This window comes from Rousettus aegyptiacus, unplaced genomic scaffold (assembly GCF_014176215.1).
Source record: "Rousettus aegyptiacus isolate mRouAeg1 unplaced genomic scaffold, mRouAeg1.p scaffold_m13_p_9, whole genome shotgun sequence".
In the NCBI taxonomy this organism is placed as follows: Eukaryota; Metazoa; Chordata; class Mammalia; order Chiroptera; family Pteropodidae; genus Rousettus; species Rousettus aegyptiacus.
Genome location: NW_023416312.1, coordinates 62,557,390 through 62,584,676, shown reverse-complemented (window position 1 = coordinate 62,584,676; position 27,287 = coordinate 62,557,390). Strand labels below are relative to the sequence as shown.

Genomic DNA, 27,287 nt, shown 5'->3' with positions numbered 1-27,287 from the left:
TGAAATTAATATGGAATTAATATGGATTATTGGTCAGGGCTACCTACTTATCTTACAAAAATAAGTAATAGAAAATAGGTACCTTAATTATTTATGCATGTCACACATTTTGACAATAGATTTAATTCTAATGGACTATATATCACTTCTAGCCAGTGCTTTCATGTGAATAATTTCTGGAGTAGTTTCCTATATAATATGATCTTGCTTAAGTTATCCACATCTAACCAACAATATTCTAAATGACTAATTTTGTCATTTACTGTGGTAAACACAGTACTACTTCTTTCAGTCCAGAATTTTTTTCTTGACCTTATATGCATTTTATAGGGTTTTAATTGTGGTATCATATATTTTAATAATGCCTAACCTTGGAATTGACAGAGGATGAACTAAGAAGAGTTTTCTAGTTTCCTATTTCAATTAGAGATTTTCGATGACCTTTTCAGCAACAGTAGCAGTTATTTTCATATTCCCCACACCCAAAGTAAGGCACGCACAATTATGAAGATATGACTTCAAGATAAAAATAATTATTTAAGTTTTCTTAGGGGTCCACTGTTTCTACCATATTTTTTTTAAAAAAACAACTATTTTTGAACCATTTCATTAATAATAAAAAACTAATCCCTTCTCAGACTTTTGCAAGCATACCTTCTTTCTGAGTTCCCTTGTGAAGATAAAGAGAAGGAAAGAAGACATTTTGCATTATCAGACCTAGTAATGTCAATGGCACTACCATTATGAACACTATAGAATGAAATTATGCTTTTTCTGAGAAATTATCTTATTTAATTCACAAGAAATTCTTTAGAATGGTCGTCGTATCTCCATATTAGAGATAAGGAAACTGATTTTCAGGAAGGACAAGTAGCCTCCCCTAAATCCATCAGCATGTATGATAACAATGCATAGTGTTCATTAATTCATTTCATTTCCTCATGAACACGATTTAATGAATATGAAGTAGTAATTGGTTTTCAAGTCTGGTTGGTTCATTATGATGACACAAATCAATATTTATTGCCAGAAGTGTTTCTTTTCATTTCTGGGTTTTCCTTAATGCACTTATATAGATGTCACTTCCATACTTTAACAATGTAATCTACTCAACAGACCTATCAGCATGCTTATATAGAAGCATTTTGCATGTATTACTAGAGTCATTAGTAGTGGCATTATCTTGATTCAGTGTCAAATGTTTTCTCTCATTATCAAAGAAGTAGCAAGGTCTCAAGAAGTTTGACCTATTGTCATTAGCATTTTAGACTCTCTAATTTCAGGTAAATATCATCATTCTGGACTCATACCCTTCCTTCTCTATCTGGTTTCTTTCCCTCACCATCTCCCACTTTTTGGGGGAGTAGACAATCATTTCCCCCTTTTGGGCCTTTCTTCTTTTGCTGCTTTTACTTTTTTTCATGTTATATATGTCAGGGAAATAGCATTTGTTCAATTGGATTAATGGACGCAAACCAAAAGACTCCCTTATCCAGACATTCAGACAAGGTTCACTTATAATTACTACATTCATTATTATTAGATAAGTGGATATTGATATCAGGGTTTAATATAAGATTCTCACAATTATTCCTTTTATGTAAATGGCTGTTATGAAGCATTAGAAAACAACTAGTCTCCTAATCTTATTGACCTCATTGATTTGCTTATGAAGCCCTCAAACCCTTCATCATTAGATTAGATTTGCCAGATTGAATTCATCGACTCCAGCCACATTACATCCACTTATATTGGAGAATTGCGAAAGAATAAAGTTTTATTGACTATTCCAAAATAAGATAAAGAAATTAACATATTTCATCCTACATTTTGAGAGAATGCAGAGACATATTTGTAAATTGTTTCATGTTCTGTGCAGCCACCTCACTGGATAATTATGTAAAATGGTTGGAAAATTAGTGAGACAAGTCATACATATGGTAACTATATACAAAATATTTTGGAAACTGATTTTCCTGCTCATTTTAACCTTGATTTAAACACTTCAAAGTGTAAATATTAGTGCATTTCACTTAAGTTATGCAGTTCAGCATTTCATGGGAAGAAAGAGCAAATATATTGACTTAGAGGTTAGAGGAATGAAACCAAATTCGTTTTTTGTTTATTTTCGGTATGTTATATTGGATATTTTAGATGTTTAAAGTAATTTTTAAAGGTCCAAATAGTAATTTTAAATATGCCTATGGTGTCCCTTTGTTTGTTAAGGGAATAAGAGGTAAAAAAAAAAGCAACAACTTATAATTAAAGCTATATCTCCAGAGAGATATTAAGAAATTATCTGGATCATTTTTTTCTTTCTCAAACTTAGTCACAATTATTTGGGAATTTCAGGATAATTTATTTGAAGCACAAATTATTTAATCTAAATATTTCATTTGGGTTTTACAGAGGGAAAACATAAATATGAACTACCATATTTTCTCTGTATGTTTGGCTCAGTAAAAATGTCAGAAACTTACATTTGCAACTTGTCTCAGTTCTTCCTCATGTTGATTAAAGATATCCTCCCATCTGCGCTGGCGCCTTCGCCTGCAGGCTTCTAAATCTGAAAGCTCAAACTCTTCAGTTCTCCGTGATAACTTTACCCGGAACCGCTTTGGTGATAGCCTTTTTGCTAATGCCTGCCTTAGACTACAAACCTTTGATTTTTTCTTCCGAGCCTGTTCTGGTTGAGAGTAAAACATGTTTGATGACAGGTTTTCCATCAGGGTTTGTAATGGACCAAGTGGCTTTGAGTTATGAGAATTTGGCGCTCGAAGCAAATCTCTTGATAGTCCCTCTATCAGTGCTTGAACTGAGTCAACTGCTTGTGGAGGCTCTAGTGCCCAGGCCTGTGCCTGAGGTGACTCTTTGGTTTGTTCCTCTACTGATATGAGTACCTGAGTATCCAAGTGTAGTGGCAACAGCACATGGTGATTCTGTGACAGTAGAGGCAGGAATACCTGCGCATGTACTTGTAATGGCTCAGGTTCCTCTGCCTCAATCTCTGCCTGTGTGGGCTCAGCAGCCTCTTCCTGTATGTCTGGCTGTTCAGGTATCTGGTTCTGTTCCAGCTGCTCTTCAGGTACCTGGTTCTGCCACTGCTGTTGTTCAGGGGCCTGGCCTTGCCTTTGTTGTTGTTCAGGTACCTGATCTTGCCCCTGAAATTCCTCTGGTACCTGGTCCAGATCCTGCGGCTCTTCTGAGGCCAGGGACTGGGCCTGAGCCTGCTGCTCTTTGGGTACCTTGGCCTGTAGCTGTAGAGGCCTAGGTGCCTTAACCTGAGCCTGTAGTGGCATGAGCATCCAGGCTGCCCTCCGTAGTTGTGGAGGTGCCTTAATTGGCATTTTTAAAGCCCTAGATGTCTTCTTAGCCTTAACCTGAGCCTGTAGTGGCATAAACACACAAGCTGCCCCTTGTAGTTGCTGAGATACCTGGGTTTGCCCCTGTAGAGACCTAGGTACATTGCCCTGAGCCTGTAGTGGCATGAACACCCTGGCTTCTCCCTGTAGATGCTGAAGTGCCTGGACCTGTGGCTCTTCTCGATCTGGTAACCACCTTGGCTGGGAGGGTTCTCCATGTAGGACCCTAAGTGGTCTGCATCTACTGCTGGTTGGCAGTTTCAGAAGCTCATGAGTACAAGAAGGTCCTCTAGAAATAAACATGCAAATATTTGATATAGAATTGTCAGTAGAGTGAAGTGATTCAGGGAAAATACCTTTATTTTAAATGATGGACATTTTCTTGCAACAAGATATTTTCAGTAATCTTTCTTAAGTCATTCCTGTAATGTCTAAAATATTCTTCATTTTACTAATATACTCAATATTAATGGTCTCATGAGTTATTTGATCATTCTGTTGCCAGAAATTAAAAAAAAAATCTTTTAATAGTAATAGCAACTTTTCCCTCAACATTTCCACTCAAATTACTCTTGAAAATAGAGATTTGTTGTTATATGAGAAAGCCTTAAGTTTTTCTGAGTTCAATGCAACAGTATAAAAATGACTGTCTTACAGGAATTGATAAAATCAAATTATATATTTAATTTGTCTAACATACCTGATTCTTCTCATGCTGTACTGCTCCTTAATAGCATCTTCTCTTTCAAAGATCAGAGGTATTCCTTTTTATGAAAGAAAAAAATAATGTATAACAATCAGCAGAGATTAATGTAATCCAGCTTATTAAGTTCTCACCTTTATTGGCCAGGATGCTGGGTAAATTTACAAGGACAAGAAGAAAGTAACCCTTCAAATCACACCCAGTTGGTGATATAGACAATATCTTAGTTCCTAGGTTTACTTTTACAACACAGTGCAGCTATTCCACATAGACTAATTTCTCTAGATGTAGGAAAAAAAATAACAATATGATTGCTACAATTCTAAAGAGAAAGAACTGAGAAAGGCAAAGGGAGAAAGGGACAAGAAAAACCCGAGATGGCTGGTAAGCATGGCTTATAGGTGTATGCTCTAGATGTAAGGACTTTATGGCTTGGGTCCACACCTTTCTTTGGTCTTTTCAGTGAGAATCTTTGAAAATGTGAGTAAGGATCTTTAGGTTTTTTTTCAATGAGAAAGTAAAAAAAAATCTAAATTCTGTTTAAAGTTAGCACATTGAAAATGTTTAGCTTCTTTCCTCTCAGTTGTACTATATTGAAATACAGACACAAACAAGAGTTTTCTTTGAATTCCCTATATTAAAGTGTTTAGGGCAACTATATTTACATCTTCCATGTAATCTCTATATAAATGTGACTTCTCCTCTAGGTAAAAATCTGGGACATTCGCAACTCTGGAAGCTAGTAAATTCTCAAATAGATGTGGGGTCTTCCTGCACCCATTTGAGACTGGCTGGCTTTTGTGATGCTTGTCCATTTAATTCTCTATCATGGCTAAATAAATTAACTACTGATGATTCTGACTCCAAATTAGGATACAAAAAGTTATACAGATGAAAGAAGCTCCACTGCAATCTATCTTGTAGCTGATCTGAGAATGTCTGCTATCTTTTTCAGGTTCCATTCCAGTACTCTCTCAATCCTGTTATGGTGCCTCAAATTAAATGTGGAATATGCCATACAACCTATAAGGCAGAACTTCCCAAGTAGTTTCCTCTGGATTTGATAAAAATCTATCTTGCCATTTTTGGCATTAATATATAGAAACTTACTTTTATTTGTGTAAATTAATTCTTTTAATTACATCTTATAGTTGGAGATTAGCACAAAAAACAAACTTTGTATAATGTACAGGCTTCAAAACGAAAAGTCAATAAATGCTTAATTACAAATCCGTTTATCTCATTGGAGTTAACTAAAATGTCAGTAAAAAAGAACAGTAAGATACATACTTTGTTCTCTTTTAATTTATTTTATTTCTTTAGTTAGGAGGTTCTTTTTTCTTTTTTTTTTTTAATAAAGTAGGCACATCACGAAATTCTTCTTGAGGCTTTGGAGGTCTTTGTAAATATGAACACTTTCCAGTCGTAATTGTCAACCATTTGTAATCTTATATACATATAGACAATTAGTCAAGAGATAATGAATTAAGCGCACATGGCCTATTAGTGGAAACACTAAGTATTGAGGGCTTCAGAATGTTTATTTTCAATCTAATTGCTAAATTATTTTTCCTGAAAAAAAAGAATAAATTCCGTTCTCATCTAAATATTCATTCCAGTAAAACAAAAGTTCATTTTAAAAAGTATTTATTTAGTCTTTATTTTATCCTAAACATTTTTGTATGCTGTGATTATTATTTTTTTTAATTAATTCATTTATTTTAATTAGTTTCAGGTATATAGTACATTGGTTGGACATCTATATAATTAATAAAATGATCCCCCCATTTGTTCCCTCCCTCCCCTGGCCCTCCACCTAGCCAATATATTAATGCTAACTGCATTCCCTCTGCCTTGCTCCCCATCCCCATGATCATGGATCAACTACTAATTTGTACTTCTTTAACCCTTCACTCCATTCTCCCAGCCCCCCAACCCTCCTTCCCACCTTCGACAAAAGTTCACTTTTACCTTTTTTCTGTCTCTTTTTAATGATTCCAGTAAGATGTTTTTTTAGTGACTCAACAACATGTCCTTCATTTTTTATATTCTGAACAAATGGGTGATGAAGCATGTTTGCAGAAGTAGGACGAAATAGGAAATTTTTTATCATGCACTTTTCCATGAAATTGTGGAACTTGCGGGACCTAAAAGAAATGAGTCAAAGTTAAAAGAGCATTCTCAGACCTGCCCCACATCCTCCCATTCCTACCCATATGCCACTCTGAAGGTCATATTTTTGGAGAGAGTTGCCTTTAGCTATAATCACTTTTTCGATTTCTAAATATCTTGTAGCCTGACAATATGCATTGTAATGCAATGCTATTCGAACCTCTGAAGAGGTCAGAGCTGTTGACATTTTCTACCCAAATAATAGTAAAAACTTCAATGAGTTCAGAAGTATGTACATGACAAAAAGTCAAGTCGTAGGATGGCAATTAAGTGGTTAATATGATATATGTAGATCATGGGATTAGATTGGTCAGACTACAGCAGTCACACTTTGCAGCCTAAATTCTTCACTTGGTTATATGCACTTTGAACTACAGAGGTGTAGATATGATGGAAAAAAAATGGGGGAGGTGTTATTGAAACTAACTAATCTTCTAAAATGGCCCATGAAAACAGATGTGAACAGAAAACCTGAATCTGTGGGAAAGGTTAAATTGAATCACAAGCAAGAATGTCAGCAACTAAATCACCACTTATACTAGGGCAAGCAATAAATGTTAGGAATAAAGAAAAGCATCAAGTACTAGATTAAACATCTTCATTGAGAAGGATTCCCAAGTAGTATCCTGTAGCACCTTGGGAAAAAAAGTCTTCTTTTCTAGGTCTGTGGATGTTAAGTTTAATGGGCCAAACAACTGGTCTGTATATCACAATCACCGACTGCCTGTCTAGGCAAAGTGAGATATGCTACAAGTGTTTCCATTGGTCTATTTCATTACTAGAGAAACAACTGACTATACAATTAATGCTAGCTAGGACAGTAATGTCATCATAGTATACTCTTGAGGGTATTACTTATTTCTAGTTGGCTAGCTAGCTCTTAATGAAAACTAGTCATTTAGACCTCACACTTAAAGAATTAGTTTTTTTTAGGAAATACTGTCCAATAAGGATATTGAAGCAGGACTGACTACATGAATTAAAATGTCTTCATTGCATAAAAACGTCAAGTTAATGTGTTTGAGAGATTAAGTCATTCATCTTTACCATCCACTGGATTTGACTTTGGGAGCAGATTCCCGCAAAATAACGAAGAGAGCTTCCAAGGGCTGAAGGTTACACAGAGCTGCAAAGGAAAATAGGTAAGATTAGAATGAATAAGAAGGGTAACTACAGAGTGCACTCCTCATTCTAGATGGGATTGTCAGTGTACTTTTACATATCATGTTGAATAGACATTAAGGAATAAACAGATATAAAAAATGTAGCTACAGGAAAAGTTCACTTTCATGTAAATGGTCCTTCATATAAAATCCTAAAGCTTCAGTATTGCCAGGTGTGACAAATCAGTAATAAATTACACTAGATAAAATTTTTGAAATATGTGATTATTTATGTCTGTAGAAGTAAACTAAAAGTGGAGACAAGTCCTCTTCTGTTTTTGTATTGCAGGTATCTATGGCTATAAAATTGGGATAGGTAATTATAGACTGAAAAAGTCAACAAGACTAGTAACTAAGCAAAATAAGGTATAATAGCTCTGCCTTTGTGACCTTAGGCAAACAAGTTAACCTACTTGTGTTTAATTTTCTTCATCAGAAAAACAGAAAACATATCGAGAATTCCTTCTAAGAGTTTCTGTATTAAATAGCAACCTACATGTAAAAGTGTCTGGCACAGAGTAAGCGCTTAATAAATATAAGCTATCAATATTTTAATAAACATTTTAACTATCTGGCGCTTCGAGTCTGTGCAAAATTATTGGACTTTCATTCTTTTTTTCAGACACACAGACCTACAAAGAAAAGTCTATTCCAATATGTGCTATATAAATTCATTATTTAATTGGTTTGGGAATTCTGGGCTTTTATGTAAGCATTTAAATGTGTGTCTCACTCACCTATTTCCTCTTGTGTTTTGATTAAAAAAAAAAAACTGGCAATGCAAAACATTCCCAAAGGAGAGCCACAGTGTAAATTTCACCTAACATTACAAGTGTGTCATTCATGTGAGGACAATTTAATATTAATACTTCTTTAAACTCATCCTTCCTCTCCCAAAATACATCCCCAGAAAAACTACAATGCCAAACTGGTTTCTTATAGCAGTAGAAAAAAAAATTTCCAGAGTAGCTTCATTAGAGAGATATAGAGGCAAATGTTCAAAGGTCACACTTCTTTCAATTACATGGGTATAAATTAATAGAAAGTACAGGTTTATAACTGAGGGCAGAGTGAGTCCCAATCCCAAAAGATCAGGATCATATTTGACTTGACTGTCTTCATTCCTTTACTGTGTTAAATCAGATTCTGTCCTTTAAACTTATTGCAAGTGACTTAGTACAATATTAAGCAATTGTTATTTATTAATATCTGAGCATGATTTGGTCAACTAACAACATCTTCAGGGATCAAGAGTTAGGGCAAATACTAGGTTAGTTTTCATTAAGGGAAAGGAGAAGTCTACAAAAGAATTGAGCACAGGGGGATATGAAAACTATGTCAAACAGCATAGTTTGTGAGGTTTCCTATATGGTTTTATTTTAGGAATACCAATAATTGTCCTTTTCACACCATATCTCCTAACACTGCCTACATTTTCACTGTTAGAGAATCAATCCTTTGAAATAGAAAACCTCCTTTAAAAACACATCTCTTGATGGGTTGGAAACATTAAATTGGGGACAGTTTGAATTAGTTTAAATAACGTGGTTTATTCCTACAATATGTTGAGATTTGAATAAATCTTCTGAATACTGAAGGAATGGGTCTCCTGATGGGACAGCAGCAAATTTGAATCACAAGACACTAACGTAAAGATTGAACTGTGTGTAAGGGAGGGATACTACAAGAAAGAGATGTAGGACTATAAACAAGCATGGATGACAATGTTAAAATAATCTCCACAACACCAAGGAGAATGCTAAAATAGGGAAAGATATGGTTTAGATTAAGGTAAATTGGCTGATATAGATCCTTGATAAGAAAAGAAAATTGGAATAAACTGTCAACCTTATCCTGTTTCTCTTCTAGGCAACAATTCATGTTTCTATAAAGTGTAGAGAAACTAAGAATTGCATCTATTCAACATCAATTGGCCTAAGATATTATGATATTTGAATAACTACTAGCAATGTTCTGACCTTTGTTTGAAGGTCTTCACATTAAGTTTGACTTCCCACCCGGAACCTAAGGACTTTAGAATAATGGCCCAGATCTCTCCTCTGAGAGACCCTACATCATCCTTTCAATGAGAAGTTATTCTCCCTCTCTTTTTATTGCTTTAGGAGAGACATGCTAAAGAAAGTAGGGAATTATGTTATCTGGACCTCAAAGGCAATTAACACAGAACTATCGCATTCGAAGGCTACCCCCTTTGAGATGATAATTACAATCTTAAAGATTTCTGGAGTTTAATTGATGATAGTAATTTCCATACAAAGTTAATACTCCAGGCAATAAAGGAGGCTGGTGAGAGAGAAATTTTTCAATAATATGGCTATTTGAATTTGCTCATGAACAAAGTTGCACCATTCCAATTACTTATCTAGGCATGCTGGTCCTTTTTTCCTCTCATGTGAGTTAAGAATCTCCTGGTCCTCACTTGTCTCCTGCAATAAGTATGGCATTTGTGTACTCTGTGCAAAACTGCTTCTCTACAATCCTGTGAGATTACTCATCACCCATTTTTTTCTGTCATGATATAATAATTTAGAATAAAAATGAAATGAGAGTAAACTAAGAAGTACAAATCTGCAAAACATAGGAAGCTAGTTTTTTTTTTGTAAGAAGATGTAATGGAGAACACTCAGAAACAATAGAAAAAAAATACTACTTTATGCAGTCATGAATCATAACCAAATATATATGCATTGGTGCTTATATGAGAGAGAGAGAGAGAGAGAGAGAGAGAGAGAGAGAGAGAGAGAGAGAGAGAGAGATAAGAAGGAGGAAGCTGTTGTTTAATCTAACATAAGCATAGTTTTCACAGATAATCAAGCGATGATGAAAAATAATATATATTTTTCCAGTGTCTTTTTAATTTTATATATATGTGGCATATATAATTTTCTCCATATTTACTCACCCAACATAGGTACTTTGTAGTTTTCAGACATTAAAAGAAAAGCAGCAGCAACCCGATCTCCACACCTATCCCAAATTTAATCAAAACCCCTACCGTGATATTCCAAGGAACATCAGCAATTCTTTAAAATTACATTACCACTATATCATCTCCTTGAAATTGTTCCCATTGGCCTTGCAACACAGTACTAAGATAGTCCAAATTTATAAAGCTTTGTGTGTGGATACTGCAGGCAGAGCATGCAGAAACACGGGAACCTATAAGTTCTGCAAGGAGAGGTGGAAACAAAGCAACTATGTCCCCCTACTTCACCTCTAGCACAAACTCCAGGCATTATTCTCACTTCTCATTCAACAATACAAGGGATATGTTTATCATTTGCATCTTTGGATTTAGGTAATTTGGACATCAAATATGTTCTGCTTATGGGGCCATATATTAGATGATTGTCAATTATTTATACCCAAGTTCACATTCCGTTTATACTTTCCTACCAGAAAGCAGTATCCTGACGGGGGATTTAAATGATGGAGAGGACTGGAAAACAAGAGGAAACGGAGGCTTCTGAGCTATTAAGGGCACTGTAGTGGCTGAAAGGAGCAATAAAAGCACCAAAGGTAAACTGGATTGAATCCAAAGGGAAAAAATGCTTACTTTCTAACACTGTTGAGGACTGGCGCAATTTCAATGAACCACTGGAGGATTTTCTCAACTGCCACAGTCTGAAGTAATAACCCTGTGTGACTGTAAAATGTTCTAGAACCTAAATATTCCACTAATCAATACATATTAGAATGCCTTTAGATTTGGTTGGTTATGACCGTCAGGACCAAATACTATTGAGACTAAACTGAAACAATAATTAGCCTAAAATAAGATACATGAGAGAGAAAAACACAAACCCTTTTATATCCATATGTGGCCATTCTGACTAGAACATTTGGTAATCACCGAAAAGGCCATCATTTATAATTTGGCACATGGTGTGGCACCTGTGTGGCCAGTGCAAGCTGACTGGTACAAATGGCAGATTTGTACGACATGTTTCCCCAACTTTTAACAAATATCAAATATTTTTACTCACGAGGAGCGCCTTCTGCCATTTCGATAGCAGTGATTCCCATGGACCACACATCACTCTGCAGAGAAAAAAAATGACCAAAGAAAAGTTACTTAAAAATCAGAAACTTATAGTAGTTAGAATCTCAAAACAATTTTTGGCTGGGGGGATGTCAATGCCAGAGCCATTTTGTGGGTGTTCCATAATGAAGCTTCATTATAGACTGATGTTAGAGTAAGATGCTAGCTGAGCTTGTGACCAGCTATTACTGTACTATACAAGTTAATATGGGATGGGTTTAAGTGTAAAAAAAATGTCATTTGGATGTGTTGCTATAGTTGCTTTAACTGAAATAGCACAAGGAACTTACTGTAAGGAAGACCTGTCCATCACTTAGACCTACTAACAATGCTATCTTAGATAAATGATTTAACAGTCTGTACCTCAATTTTACCCTATGCAAATAGAGATGATAATGGCTTCTGCCTCATAGAACTGGTATAAATATTAATGAAATAACATATATTTTATGTAAACATATTATATATAACTACTTTCAGTATTTCTTTGAATACAGTAAATTAATAACAGAATCATTATATTCTATGAAGTTATATTCAAGGAAGCCCTAGGAAATTATCCTAATATTAATTGTACTTTGTGTTTTAGAATGTGGAAACAGCACAGGACTAGAGATACACTGTTTGGCTGATGGACTCCTAACTAGGTTAACTGAATTCTTAGAATTCCATTTTATAGATCACTTAGCTTCAAAGGGTTGCTGTAATGGTCTAAGTTTACACTTTCCTTCAGTTATATGAGACTAAAAATTAAAAATAAATTATTAATATCTGTGAAAATCCTTGGGAGACTGAAAGAAATTTCATGCTACAAAGCATTATTTTTATAGGAAGCCAGTTAAAGAACTTATACTTCCATAGTCTCTATAGCTACTAATAGCACTGGACTATATACTAAACTTTCAATAGATCCACTTACAGATCAAGCAGAGGGCATTTAAGGGAAAAGGAAACAAGATGAAACTTGAATTAATCAACTTCTAGTATTCAGTCCTAGGTTCCACACAACGAAACCACAGTGAATTGTTTGGATGATTTATAATGTGGAGAGTGAGTGCGGTTTTCCAGTCTATAGCAAATGGAGAGTTTTCCTTCCACGTCAGCTTTTTGAAATGTGTACATAGATATATATCATCCAAATTGCAGTGTCAGTGGAAATTTTAATAAATAGCATGAATTGTTACTTAATTTGCCCATTGCACTGATTTTCTGTGGTTTGGAGGTAAACCATGCCAAGGATTTTCTCCATTACCCTGAGCAATCAAATTATTATTTCTTTTCTTTTTGGAGCTAAGTTACTGTGTGGATTAATCATTGATTTTACATTTTTTAATTTTAAGTTTACAAAGTCCTTTGCCCCTGAAAGTTAAATTTCCATATAAAGCCATGTATTATAATATTTTACCAAGAAGTTGCAAGCAACATGAACTAGACATTCTTCCTCAAATATGGATAACTCCCAATGGTCTACTTTGTCTACATTATTAGAAAATATTATTTTTATGCATATAATCAACCCATACATTGGAGGAATAGTGGCCAATATTTTTCATTAAAGTTTAATGTGAAAGGAGGAGCTACCTGCTTTTTATCTTTTTATCATTTAAAAATGAACACTAGTCTAAAGTCCTTTTCAAATTTTAATTCCTACTGCCTAAATCCTTACACTTACTCTGTAATCATAGGAGCGTCTTGGGTCTTCATCACAGTCAATCACCTCAGGTGCCATCCAATATGGTGTTCCAATGAAGCTGTTTCTCCTCCCATTAGTTCTGCTCACCTGGGCACTCACTCCAAAATCCACTGCAAAATTCAGCATATGTATACATAACTAATAAGTAATAAAAATCTCAATAAGTTATTGCTTAAACTTGGAAAGACAATACAAAAGCCACACTGGATAACAGATTTTTATTCCAGTGCAACAAACTTTACCATGAAGTCTATTCCAAGAAAACAGGGAAATAGAATTTTTCCTGCCGTTTATGTTGGAAAGAGACTCAGCAGTGCTATTACAAATCTATGTAGGTTTGGCTGAATATTTACCATGAATATTAAAGATCTAGTTCTATCAGTATACCCTGAACCTCTGAAGTGATAACACATGTAGTATTTGGACTTGCCAGCAAGCTGAAGGAAGACCAGCACTGAAAGCAACATCTAAGAAATCTAAAACTCAATAGTAGTTTATTAGGAAGCCTCACTCATGTCCTTAGAAATTCTATCACACTGATAAAGAAAAATAAGTTTTCTGTTAGAATTTAGTTTAAGTTCTTCTACAGATCTTCTGAATCAGATGCAAATATTTACCATGGTATTCATATCTCAGTTTAGACTATAAAAATTCAGTCTTTTATTCATCTGTGGGATACATTATATGAAAAGATTTAGTATGTTATCCTCAGAAACAGACAGAAAAGGCTAAAGAAGACTGGGGTTATTTAGTCTAGAAAAAATAAGACAGGGATAAAAAAAATGAAGTAGATTTTCTAATTTAGAATGGTTTCCAGGAATCAAGAGGATGGAGAACAATATTGAAAAGTAGTTTGAAGAATTTAAGAGAAGAAAAGAAAAAAAAATGTTAAGCGTTTAAGGCAGTCTTTAAGGAAGGATTTAAGAAGAACAACAAAAAGTCCATAATATGTGAAAGTCAACATTGGGAGTTGCGAAAGCTCATTATCTAGATTATTTCTAGAGTATAGATTGAATCAGAACTCACCATTCTCACTATGCCTGAGGGCCAACTTTAAGGACCAAGAAGAACCAATGAAGACCATAAGTTGATATATGACATTCAGGAAAGAAAATGAAAGGAGAAAAGACTAGAAGAAAGAGTGATTCAAAGAAGAGAAAGGAAAAAGAAGGAAGGCTGAAATTAAAAGTAAATATGAGATCTCGACAGTAGCATAATTTAACCTTTTCTTTAATGACTTAGGGACTAGAATATGAGGAACATTGATCAATTGTTAATTGCAATACAATTATGTCCCAGTTCCTTTCCTTTCTGTCACTTCCTTTAGCTGTCATTAAAGTTGCCTTCTGCTTAAAAATATTCCGGAATCAGAGAAATCTAAAATCACATGTACAAGAGCTATGTGTAAAGAAGCTTGATCAAATTCTAATCCAATGTTAAAAGGTCTCTCCTACAGAATAAAGTAAATGAACTTTAGTCCATGGACTTTGAAACAGGTTTTTCAGTGGCTTTTCACTTACAATTTCTCCTCTGTGTTGCAAATAGTAGGGCTGGTCAGCAATTTGGCTCAAACATATGGGAATTCTACCACATACAAACATAGTGTGTAGACTTGTGACAGACTATCTAACCTGCACATTTGAATGTGAGATTCAATTCCCCCTCATGTATTTTAACACAGTGTGTTAAAATTGTTTCTAGCTTTTTAGCTTTAAGATACAAGAGACACAATTTCTTGAAATTACTTTTCACTTATTTCAAGAACAATTACCTAATGTTTCTTCTACAAAATATTCAGTGAAAAGCATTCTCAATGAAGGACCAAAATCTCTACTGTGATTGTATTTGTTTAGCAGGAAAATGAGAACTATCTTAAGGTTATGCTGGAGACATGGTAGGCAAGAATTAATATGATAAAAAACAATACAGAATTTGATACCAGTGATTTATGTTCTATATCAATGGGGTTATCTGTCATATGGTATTATTAAAAAAAAACCAACAATATTTATTTTAAACTTTAAAGGATGCACTATATTGTTCCCTATGTGCCTGTGAAGCAATGTGTATGGTTATTTTCAAATAAATTATGCCATTATGAGCCCTGGAGTAGAAAGCTAGGGACTTTCTGGTCTTTCAATTTCTAATTCTGAATTTTATTTGGATATTAGTGGAGCATCATTTCTAATTGATACCAGTTCTTTAAATATTTGAGGGAAATTCTAAATAAGCAATTTGTGTTTAAGTAATTTAAAAGTTCTCCAATACTCCTTAGAAAGTATGGCTCTGTGATGTAAAGAACTATCTTTTTGTTTGATCATGGTCCATGGCACAGAAATTTGCACATGGTAAATACTCAACTCAACTGATTAAATAAATAGCTAAGTCTAATAGAGGATAAAGCAATGACCAAAATGTAAACTTCCCATTATAATTTAAAAGTTGTTTTAATTTACATGATTTCAGAGAAGCAGTTAAGTACATCTTTGTCTTACCTTACCACTTTTCCCAAATAATTGCTTTTATTATTATTATTATTATTATTATTATTATTATTAGTTTTGACCGGTTTTGCAGTCAGGGAAGACACAGCTTAAATAAGTAAAGTAAAATTGTTAGCAACATGATAGGAAACAATTATCTTAAAGGATTTTTCTCCATTAAGATATTTGGGCTTCACTTAGGTATTGCAACCATAAACTTACCTAGTTTTACTTCAGCATTATGAGTCAATAGCACATTTTGACCTTTGATGTCCCGGTGAATTACACGGTGTGCATGAAGATGAGCTAAGCCCTGCATAAAATATAAATATATACATATATATATATATATATATTTTTAAAGCCACATCAGTATATATATTTTCACTTTTTTTTCTGGTACTGTTCTTAGTATTTTTGGAAAAAAAAATTTTGGTAATAAAAATGGCCAAGGTTCGCATTTTTCAGACAAAATTCTTTCTTTAGGTTGGAATTACTACAACCAGTTCCCAGAAATACTGCTTTTGGCTATAAGGGAAGGCAAATAAATCAGGACACTCATGAAAGAAAAAGAACACCAAAAAGTAGTATTCGTGTATATGTTGGGCCATTTACCTTTCTTTCTAGCCTCTGTATTTCCAACTAACCATAATAGTAAAGACCTGGTCATCTTAAATATCATAGCTCAGCTATTGTTTTGCTCTATTCCTTACCCAACCAATTAATGAGTCCAAAAAAATTTCTAGTCAAACGTGTAGGCTGAGAATTTCAGAGAATATGGCAATTCATTTTAAAGCATTTACAATTTGTACTGGCTTACCAAACTGGCTCTCATGACCTGGGTAACCTATGACCTGGCTTCAGTGAGATTGCTCCAGATACTAACTGGGGATTAGTAATAGAAGTAACAGTAAAAACAGCTAATAATTATTGAGTTATTTTTTTTCCAAGCACCGTGCTAAGTGCTCTACATGGAATAAATTATTAAATACAGCAACCTGTTGAAGAAGGTGCTAATATCGCCCAGTATTACAGATGAGAAAGTTGAGATATGTAGAAATTAAGTAACTGACTCAAGGACTCACAGCTAATACATGATGAACCAGAATTTAAACTCAGTCCAGAGTTTCCACTCTTAACAATTTACAACATTACAAGTTAATCCAGTTAAGAGGGGAAGAAGGACATTTTAACTTTGTATCACTGGTGCTTTTTACTTTTGTAAATATCCTTCTTGAGTGATCACAAACACCAAAGCCATGAGGAAAAATTTGAGTTTGGCAGATTAAGAAGGTTGTCACTCTCATCCAATTTGGTGTTCAAAATAACGTTTTCAAAGTGGGGCATGATTAAAAGAGAACATCTGTCTTCAAAATGGTTGCAGATGGTTTGGGGCCATTCTATAAAACAGTTTTCTGCCTTACCTTCATCTTAATCTCTATAGACAGTGTTATGCCTTTTAAAAAACTTTAAAATCATAATCACATAATAAATACTCCAAGTGGTTATGTCCATGATCCACTGAACACAATAGTCTAAATTTGACAGAGCCATTAAAGGCTACAATTTAGAAGGACATCACATGAAAATCTGCTTTCTCTAAAACCTTTTGGTCTTTTTTTCTTTTTTTATATTCTGATCCAGAAGTTATCTTTATAATTCTTAAACCATCCTACATGAATAGTCAAAAGGTACATGGTAGATATTACTTCCAGGTTTTTTCAAGATCAGAAGAGAATATCACTATATGAAGACTCACCTGAAGGATTTCTCGGCAAATGTAAGCAATCCAATATTCTTTCAAACTCTGATTTCTGGTCATTCTCACTACATCAGTGACTGAGCCTGCTGCACACAACTCCATCACCATCTGCAGGAAAGCCAGCAAAGTATCAAGAATTAGAAAGTAATTTTCTGAAAATATCTGGGGAGTTTTAGTCCATATGGCTTGCATTTATATGTAATGTTTAGAGATTAAGACACTTCAAAGACTGGCTCAATTGTCTGGTAGAAGACTCCAAAATCTAGTAGAATTACAAAGAGTTGGGAAAAATCCAAATATCTGTGGATGGAGGGAAGACAGGTACCATACCAGGGATACTTAACCAGGAAGTGGGATTTGAGCTAAGCCGTAAAGGATAGGTAGTATTTGAAAACACTGAGAAGGAAGAACATTCAATTTATTGAAAACCGAATTACATGCCTTTAGAAAGAAGCTCCTGCAGGGTAAAAGCCTGAGTGATGATTGGAGAGGAACAGAAACTGTTTTGGTTGTGTTACACTGTTTCTCTTCTTTTTCATTAGAGTATACTTGGGTGAAAGACAAATAATAATATCAGTTGTCAACAAATATAAATTAAGGGGGTAACTTTCTGAAAAGAAAACCTTAGTATTCCAAAAGGATATAAAGTAGACTTCTTGAATATTCATGATTTTGAGTTTATCCTTTTGCTTTCCTTCATCCTATGGCAATAATTAACTTGACTATAGTTTTTAAAAAGACATGTTTTGTTCTAATGATAAAACAGTTTTTACATGGGCACTAATGCATGAACTTGTACTTAAAGAAAAGTTTGCTAGGTTGATTATAATAGATTATTTTCCTTCACATCAGTCAGTCCTCTAGTTAGTGAATATATGGAAGTAAGTTTACTACTTAGGCAACTGATTCATTGGTAGCAGAAATCAATTTTCTGAGCAACTGAGTTCATAAAGTAAAATCTAAATGAGACACTTTTAAATATATTAGCCTTAAAATAGACATTTCTTAGAAGCAAAATCATGTGGGGAAAAAATGGCTTATAGGAATGCGATTAGTAGTTTCCCCCTTTGAGCTGTAGTTTGCCAGTATTGTGGAGAAAATAACCTAGAATTTGAAAATTAAAAAAAAAACAATAAAAAATTAAATCTAGTCTTAATGTTGAAGTGTAAATTCTTTTGAGAATTACATATCCTGCTTCTCCACCTGCAAACTGTCTCAGTTCAAGGAAAAATTTCTCAAAAAGGAGTTTGATTCCTCAACTCAATTTAGATTTCTTTGTAATTTACTCACACAGAAGCACGTCGTTTCCCTTCCAACAAATTATGCATTCATTTGCATGATTATCTGATTGATATTGATCTTTGCCAATAGACTGTAAGCTCCAATGGGCCAAGGACACATCTATGTAACTTATCATTGTATCCCCAGCAACTAGCAGGAGGCCTGGCAAATGAACATATGTCGAATGACTGAATGAGTGAATGAATTGAGTATAGTGGGTCCTTAAGAAATGTTTCATTCAACATTGTTTTATTAAAACATTGATGAAATGCATAAGAACTTAACTGTTTATATCAATTAGCTTATAGTAAAATTGGTTTTGTTACATGACATTCTGCTTAAAGTCTCAGTACCTATTGATGACACCATGTGAGGACTTCTGTACTAATAAATACATCTAATTAGGAGACTGCCATACTGTCAAGAGGAAAAAAAAACTTGTAAGTAAAAATAGATTAAAAGACAAATGTCATATATCAAAAGAAACAGTAGCTATTAAATCTGTGCAGCAATATTTAATAAAATCTCAACTGGAATTATCAGATAATAGAGAATTGAGTTAACTAGGCATTATGAAAAATAGGGTTAAATTAAAGATCTTTAAATTTGGTAGTTCTCAAAGTACGGTACACAGACAAATAGTATCAACATCGAACTGTGAATTTGTTAAAAAGTATGATTTTATGGACCCATAGCCCAGACAACTAAATCACTAACTGTGGGTAGCACCCCACAATCTATGTTTTTTCAGGCTTTCCAGGAGATTCTGCTGCACCCTGAAGTTTAAGAATCACTGTTTCAATTAAACCCCTATTGAAAACCTTTCTATAATCTCTTCATTGTCCTGCTTCTGAAAGTCCATTATATAAAGTATTAAAGAATCTTTCCTTGACACTTGAAGATCCTGAAAAGTCTGTCATTTATTTTGCAAAAACAAAAAACAAAACACAAAAACCCCAAAATGATTCTTGAATTGGACTTAAAAGAGAAATACGCTAAGTGTACACTGACTACAGCTTATATTTTTTTCTTAAATATGTGTATTTAACTATAATTGGCATACAATATTATATTAGTTTCAGGAGTACAGCATGGTTATTAGACACTTATATAACTTACAAAGTAATCACTCCAATAAATCTAGTACCCATCTGACACCATACATAGTTATTATAATATTATTGACTATATCCCTATGCTATACTTTATATACCCGTGAGCATTTAGTAACTGCTAATTTGTACTTATTAACCCCTTCCACCTTTTCACCCACCCCCTCAACACCCTTCCAATCTGACAACCATTAAAATGTTCTCTGCATCTATGAATTTGCTGCTCTTTTGTTTATTTTGTTTAGATTCCACATGCAAGTGAAATCATATAGCATTTGTCTTTCTCTGTGTGACTTACTCCACTCACTGCAATAACCTCTGCGTTGTTGCAGATGGCAAGATTTCATTCCTTTTATGGCTGAGTAATATTCTATTGTATAAATGTACCACCAGTTCTTTATCTTTTCATCTACAGATGGACACCCAGGTTGCCTCCATTTCTTGGCTATTGTAAATAATGCTGCAATGAATGTATGGATCCACATGTCCCCTTGAAGCAGTGTTTTGGGTTTCTTCAGATAAATAACCAGAAGGGAGATTACTGAGTCCTTTTTGTCTCTTGTTATAGCCTTTGTTTAAAGTCTATTTTGTCTGGTATAAGCATTGCTATCCTAGTTTTTTTTCTCCCCATTTTCGTGATATTTTTCCCATTCCTTTATTTTCAGTCTGTGTGTATCTGGATCTGAAGTGAGTCTCTTAAAGGCAGCATAGGTAAGGGTCATGTTTTCTTATCCATTCAGCCACCTTATCTTTTGATTAGAAAATTTAATCCATTTACAATTAAAGTAATTGTTGCGAGATATCTAGGTTTTGTCATTTTATTTGTGTTTTCTTTCTTCTTCTTCTAAAAGAAGTGACAACATTTCTTTTTTTCAGAATTTTTAAATTAATTTTATTTTTCACTTCTAGTTGACATTAATATTATTTTATATCATTTTAAGGTGTACATTCCAGAATTGTTTAATTAATTAATTAATTAATTAATTAATTTAATGGTGACATTGGTAAACAAAATCCAATAACTTTCAGCTGTACAATTTAACAGTAAGGCACATACATATTTATACTCCGTGTTCACCTCCTGTAGTTAGACTTATTTCTGTCACCACATATTTGACTTCCTTTACCATGTCTACCTCCCCTCTACCCTACCTGCTACCCTCTGGTAACCACTACTCTATAGTCCATGTCCGTGAGTCTCTGTTTGTTTGTTCTGCTCATTTGTTGCTTTCAAGTTTATATCCCACATATAAGTAATATCATGTAATTTTCAGCTTCTTCTGTCTGGCTTATTTTGCTTAGCAAGATTATCTCGTGGTCCATCCATGTTGTCACAAATAACAGTTTTTCATCTCATCTTATGGCTGAGAAATATTCCATTGTATATATGTACCACAGCATTTTTATCCAATCACCTATTGTAGGACACTTCAGTTGCTTCCATGTCCTGGCCATTGTGAATAATGCTGCTATGAACATTGATGTGCAAATATCTTTCTGGATATGGGTTTTCAAGTCTTTGGGATTAATACCTAGTAGAGGGATTGCTGGATCATATAATAGATCAATTTTTACTTTTTTGAGAAACTTCCATACTGTTTTCAATAGTGGCTGTACCAATTTGCAATCCCATCGGCAGTGTATGAGGGTTCCTTTTTCTCCGCATCCTCTCCAACATTTGTTATTACTTGTCCTGTTGATTATAGCTATTCTAACAGGTGTGAGACGATATCTCATTGTGGTTTTGATTTGCATTTCCCTAATAACTAGCGATGTTGAGCATCTTTTCAAATATTTGTTGGCCATTTGTATGTCATCTAGGGAGAACTGTCTGTTCAGGAACTCTGACCGTTTTTTGATTGGATCATTTTTGTTGTTGTTGTTCTTGTTATTGAGTTGTATGAGTTCTTTGTATATTTTGGATATTAGACCCTTATCGGAAACATTGCTTGCAAATATATTTTCCCATTCGAATGGTTGTCTCTTTACCTTGTTGACGATTTCTTTTGCTGAGCAGAAGCTTTTAAGTCTGATGTAGTCCCATTCATTTGTTTTCACTTTTATTCCCTCTCTTTTGAGGTCAAATTCATAAAATCTTCTTTAAGTTCAAGGTCTATGAGTTTAGCTCCTATATTTTCTTCTATGCATTTTATCGTTTCAGGTCTTATGCTCAGGTCCTTATTCCATTTTGAGTTAATTTTGGTGTGTGGTGATAGAAAACAGTCTAGTTTCATTCTTTTGCAGGTGGATTTTCAGTTTCCCAGTATCATTTATTGAATAGGCTTTTCTTTTTCCACTGTATGGTTTTGGCTTTTTTTATCAAAAATTATTTGCCCATATAAATATGGGTTTACTTCTGGACTCTCGATTCTGTTCCACTGATCCGCATGCCTGTTTTTCTGCCAGTGCCATGCCACTTTGGTTACTGTTGTTTTGTAGTAAAATTTGAAGTCGGGCATAGTGATACCTCCAGCCTCGTTCTTTTATTCAGGATGGCTTTGGAAATTTAGGATCTTTTGTGCTTCCATACAAATCTAATAATTTTTTGTTCTATTTCTTTAAAAAATGTTGATGGGATATTGATGGGGATTGCATTAAATCTGTATCATGCTTCAGATAACAAGGTCATTTTATCTATGTTGATTCTTCCAATCCAAGAACACAGAATACCTTTTAATTTCTTTGTATTTTCTTCAATTTCTTTTAATAGGGTCTTGTAGTTTTCATTATACAGGTCCTTCACATTGTTTCATTAGATTTATTCCTTGGAATTTTATTATTTTTGTTGCAATTGTAATAGGAATTTTTTTCACTTCTTTTGCTGACACTTCATTATTAGAGTATAGGAATACTATGGATTTTTGAACATTGATTTTTGTGTCCAGAAACTTTACTATTTTTGCTTATTGTTTCTAGAAGTGTTCTTGTGGAGTCTTTAGTGTTTTCTACATGGAGAATAATGTCATCTGCGAATAGTGACAGTTTGACTTTTTTGTTTCCTATTTGGATGCCTTTTATAGCTTTCCTTGCCTGATTGCACTTGCTAGGACCTCCAATGTTATATTGAATAACAATGGCGATAGTGGACAGCCTTGTCTTATTCCTGATCTTTGAGTTTATAGTTTTTCAACATTATATATATGATGTTGGCTGACAGTTTGTCATATATGGCCTTTATTGTGTTAAGGAACTTTCCTTCTATACCGATTTTGTAAGTGTTTTGATCATAAATTGATGCTGTATCTTGTCGAAGGTTTTTTCTGCATCTATTGACATGATCATATGATTCTTTTTTATTATTTGTTTATGTGGTATATCATATTAATCGATTTTCATATGTTGAGCTATCCCTATGCCTCTGGGATGAAGCCCACTTGATCTTGGTGTATAATCTTTTTAATATATTGCTGTATTTGGTTCGCTACTAATTTAAATTTTTTTCATCTGTGTTCAAGAGAGATATTGGTCTGTAGTTTTCTTTTCTTGTGTTATCTTTACCAGGTTTTGGTATCAGGGTAATATTGGCTTCATGATATGAGTTGGGATGTATTGTCTCCTCTTCGATTCTTTAGAAGAATTTGAGGAGAATAGGTATTAAATCTTCTTTGAATATTTGGTGGAATTCACTGTTGAAGCCATCTGGTCCTGGACTTGTACTTTTTGGTAGGTTTCTGATGATCGTTTCAATTTCCAGACTGCTGATCAGTCTATTTCGATTATCCAGTTCTTGATTCAGTCTGGGAAGGTTGTATTTCTCTAAGTACTGGTCCATTTCTTTGAGGTTTTTAAATTTGGTGTTATATACTTTTTTCGTATTTTTCTTGTATGATCTTTTATACTTCTGTGATGTCACTCATAATTTCCCCTATCTTATCCTGTTTTTTTTTTTATTTATGTCCTTTCCCTTTTTTCTTTAGTGAGTCTAGCCAGGGGTTTCTCAATTTTATTAACCTTCTAAAATAACCAGCTCTTTGTTGCATTTATTTTTTCTATTTGTTTTCCAATTTCATTTATTTCTGCTCTAATTTTGATTATTTCTTTCCTTCTTCTGACTTTAGTCTTCATTTATTCTTCCTTTTCTATTGTTTTAAAATGAAGCATTAGGTTGTTTACTTGGACTCATTCTTTTTTTGGAGATAAGCTTGTAATAATAGAACTTTCCTCTTATGACTGCTTTTGCCACGTCCCAAAAGTTTTGATATGTTGTACTATCATTATCGTTTGTTTCTATGTATCTCTTGATCACTCTTTTTATTTCTTCCCTGAAACAGTTATTCTTCAGTAACATGTTGTTTAATCTCCATGTATTTGTGGTTATTTCTGCTTTCTTCTTGCAGTTTATCTCTAGTTTCAAAGCATTATGATCAGATAATATGGTTCGAATGGGTCGAATGATTTCAACCCTTTTATACCTATTGAGGCTATCTCTGTGTCAAAGTATATGGTTGATCCTTAAGAATGTTCCATGTGTACTAGAGAAGAATGTATAAGTAGCTGTTTTGTGATGAAATGCTCTGTAAATGTCAGTTATATGTTTGTTCTAATGTATCATGTAAGGATGTTATTTACTTATTGATTTATTGTTGGGATGATCTGTCCATATCTGATAGTGGGGTATTTAGGTTCCTTATTATGATAATGTTTTGGTCTGTTTCTCCCTTTAGTTCTGTTAGTAATCGCTTTACATATTTTGGGGCTCCCTGATTAGAAGCATGGATATTAATAAGTGTTATTTCTTCTTGGTGCATGATTTCCTTTATCATTGTAAAGTGTGCCTCAATATCTTTATCTTATTTTTTTGAAGTCTATTTCGTCTGATACTAGTACTGCTACTCCCGTTTTTCTCCGAATTCCATTTACTTGAAATATAATTTCCACCTTTTCACTTTTAGTCTATATCTGTCTTTGGAGCAGAGATGTGTCCACCAGAGGAAGCATAATGTTGGTTTTTGTTTTTTGATCTAATCTGCAACTCAGCGCCTTTTTATTGGTGAGTTCAGTCCATTTACATTTGAGGTCCTTATTGAAATATGAGGTCTTCTTATAGCCCATTTATCTTTTGTTTTCTGGTAGCTAGGTGTTTCCATTGCTTTCTGTCCTTGTATTTCAGTTTTCTTTATTTTGGTTGGGTTTTGTGGGTTTTCCATCTGGTCTTTCTTGTTTTATGTTATACACTTCAGTTCTGAATCTTTGGCGTGTGGTTACCATTAGAAATATGTAAAGGCGAGTTATATATACAGTTGTCCATATTTGTCTGTGTGTGCCTCATCTCCATTCCTCTTTGTGAATCTGGATCTTTGAATCCTCCCCTTTTCAGTCATTGTTGTCTCTATTTGTTCCTATGTATGTTGAATGTTCATCGCACTCTTGCAATAGCAAATCTCTTCTTATTTTAAGCTTATAATGTCCTGTTCTTAGGGTTGGATTCCTCTACTTCTATTTGCCTGATAGTCACTTTGCTTCTAATTATGCATATTTTTTTGTCATTTTGTTTTAGCTGAGTTGACCCCTTTCAGTATTTCCTGTAGTGCAGACCCCATAGTGGAGTGAGTAATCCCTCAGTTTTTGTATATCTGGAAAGGTATTTATTTCTCTTTCATATCTAAAGGAAAGCTTAGCTGGATACATTATTCTAGGCTGGTAGTTTCTTTCACTTAATATTTTGAATATTTCATTCCACTCCTTTCTAGCTTATAAGGTCTGTGCTGAGTAGTCAGATGATAATCTAATGGGTTTTCCTTTATAAGTTACCCTTTTCTTCTCCCTGGCTGCCCTGAGAATTCTTTCTTTGTTATTGATTTTTGATAATTTTAATACAATGTGTCTTGGTGAAGTCCTTTTTATGTTTAGATAATTGAGTGTTCTGTTGACTTCTTGAATTCCAAGCTCCAGCTCATTCTTCAGATTTGGGAAATTCTCATCAACTATGTCTGAAAATGTTTTCTAGTCTCTGCTCCTTTTCTTCACCTTCAATAATGCCCATTATTCTTATGTTTCCTTTTCTGATGGTATCAGTTAGTTCTTGCATTTCTCTTTCATTATTACTCATTTTTCAATTTCTGTTTTTCGATTTATTTCAAGATATCTGTCTTTGATATCACTGATCCTTTCCTCCATTTGGTTGACTCTGTTTCTCAAGCTTGCAATTTGATTTTTCAAGTCTTGTAGTATTTTTATCTCCAAAAGATCTTTTCTGTTCTTAGTGAGGGTTTCAATTTCCTTGCCCTGCCCATCTACATGTTTTTTTTCCTATTCTTGAAATTGTTGATATGACTTGTTTTGGAACTCATTGAGTTTTTTTTTTTTTTTTTGGAAGTACCATCCAGAATTCTCTGTCATGTAGGTTGCACATTTCTATGTCTGTAAGCTTATTTTCTGGAGATTTTTCTCTTTATTTCTGAGATGCCTTGTCACCTTGGTTGTTCATGGTGTTTAATGGACTATTTCCCTGCTTGGGCATTAACAGAAGTGTATTCTGCTGTTTTTCCAGAAAGAAGACTTATTATATAAAAATCTTTTTTTAGCCTGTTTCAAAGAAGGCGCTTTTCTTTTGCTTTCCAGCAGGTGGCGTCTAAGCCTCTTGGATCTCTGTATTTTATAAAGCCTTTATAATGTCTTTTTTTTTCTCTTGTAGATATTTAATCTCACTTGCTACCCCCAGTCTCAGTCCCTGTCAGTGTCAGCAACAGTTTTGGTAGAGTTTGCTCAGATTCCCCTGGGCTCCTCAAATGGTATGGGAGGAGGGTCCTTCTGTGTTGGCAGTTGGCGGCTTCAGCTCAGCTTCAGTTTTGCAACCAAGGTCAGTAAAAACCAACTGTTGTTTCTCTGCCATCTCACTTCTCTGTTTTCTGCCCTGATGATTGAGCTCTGCCATCAGCATCGTGGAGCTCACAGCACTCCCAGGCAGGGCTGTTCAGGGAACTCACCACATCTCCTCCACTCCTCTCCTTCTACAGGGAGTTCTTGTGGCTGCGAGAGGCAGCTTATTTATTTCTCCCAGTCCATCGCCCAACACCTGGTATCTGACCTGTGGTACCTCTTATGCACAGATCCTACACTTAGATGTGCTGGTGTGCAGTTTGGGTGTTTTGTTGTTGTTGTTGTTGTTGTTGAGTTTTAGATGTTCAGCTTATTGCTGTTTCAAGGGGAGATATCTGAGGATGTCTCTTACTCCTCCATGTTTCTCCAAACTCCAACATTTTTTGTATCACCGGTTTGGTGTTGATAAATTCTCTTAACTTATTATTGTCTGGGAAGCTCTTTATCTTTCCTTCAACTCTAAATGATAGCTTTGCTGGTAGAGTAATCTTGGTTGTAGATCCCTGATTTCCATCACTTTAAATATTTTGTGCCACTCCTTTATGAACTGCAAAGTTGTTTTGTTTTGTTTTGTTTTGTTTTTGAGAAGTGAGCTGCTAGGCTTATGGATGCTGCCTTGTAAGTAACTACATACTTTTCTCTTGCTGCTTTTAAGATTCTTTCTTTGTCTTTAA

General features: G+C 34.3%; 1 protein-coding gene across 3 annotated transcripts in view; it reads right to left on the bottom strand.

The window, feature by feature from the left end:
• NRK (Nik related kinase) overlaps positions 1-27,287 on the bottom strand; it is a 165,699-nt gene that overhangs the window by 35,566 nt on the left and 102,846 nt on the right. For all 3 annotated transcript variants that reach the window (XM_016166764.2, XM_016166765.2, XM_016166766.2), the window contains 8 exons: positions 17,399-17,509; positions 15,862-15,952; positions 13,136-13,266; positions 11,408-11,462; positions 7,285-7,363; positions 6,037-6,212; positions 4,063-4,126; positions 2,481-3,651 (listed from right to left, as the gene is read on the bottom strand). In XM_016166764.2, coding sequence (XP_016022250.2) covers positions 2,481-3,651; positions 4,063-4,126; positions 6,037-6,212; positions 7,285-7,363; positions 11,408-11,462; positions 13,136-13,266; positions 15,862-15,952; positions 17,399-17,509 — 1,878 coding nt within the window. The remainder of the gene's footprint in view (positions 1-2,480; positions 3,652-4,062; positions 4,127-6,036; positions 6,213-7,284; positions 7,364-11,407; positions 11,463-13,135; positions 13,267-15,861; positions 15,953-17,398; positions 17,510-27,287) is intronic.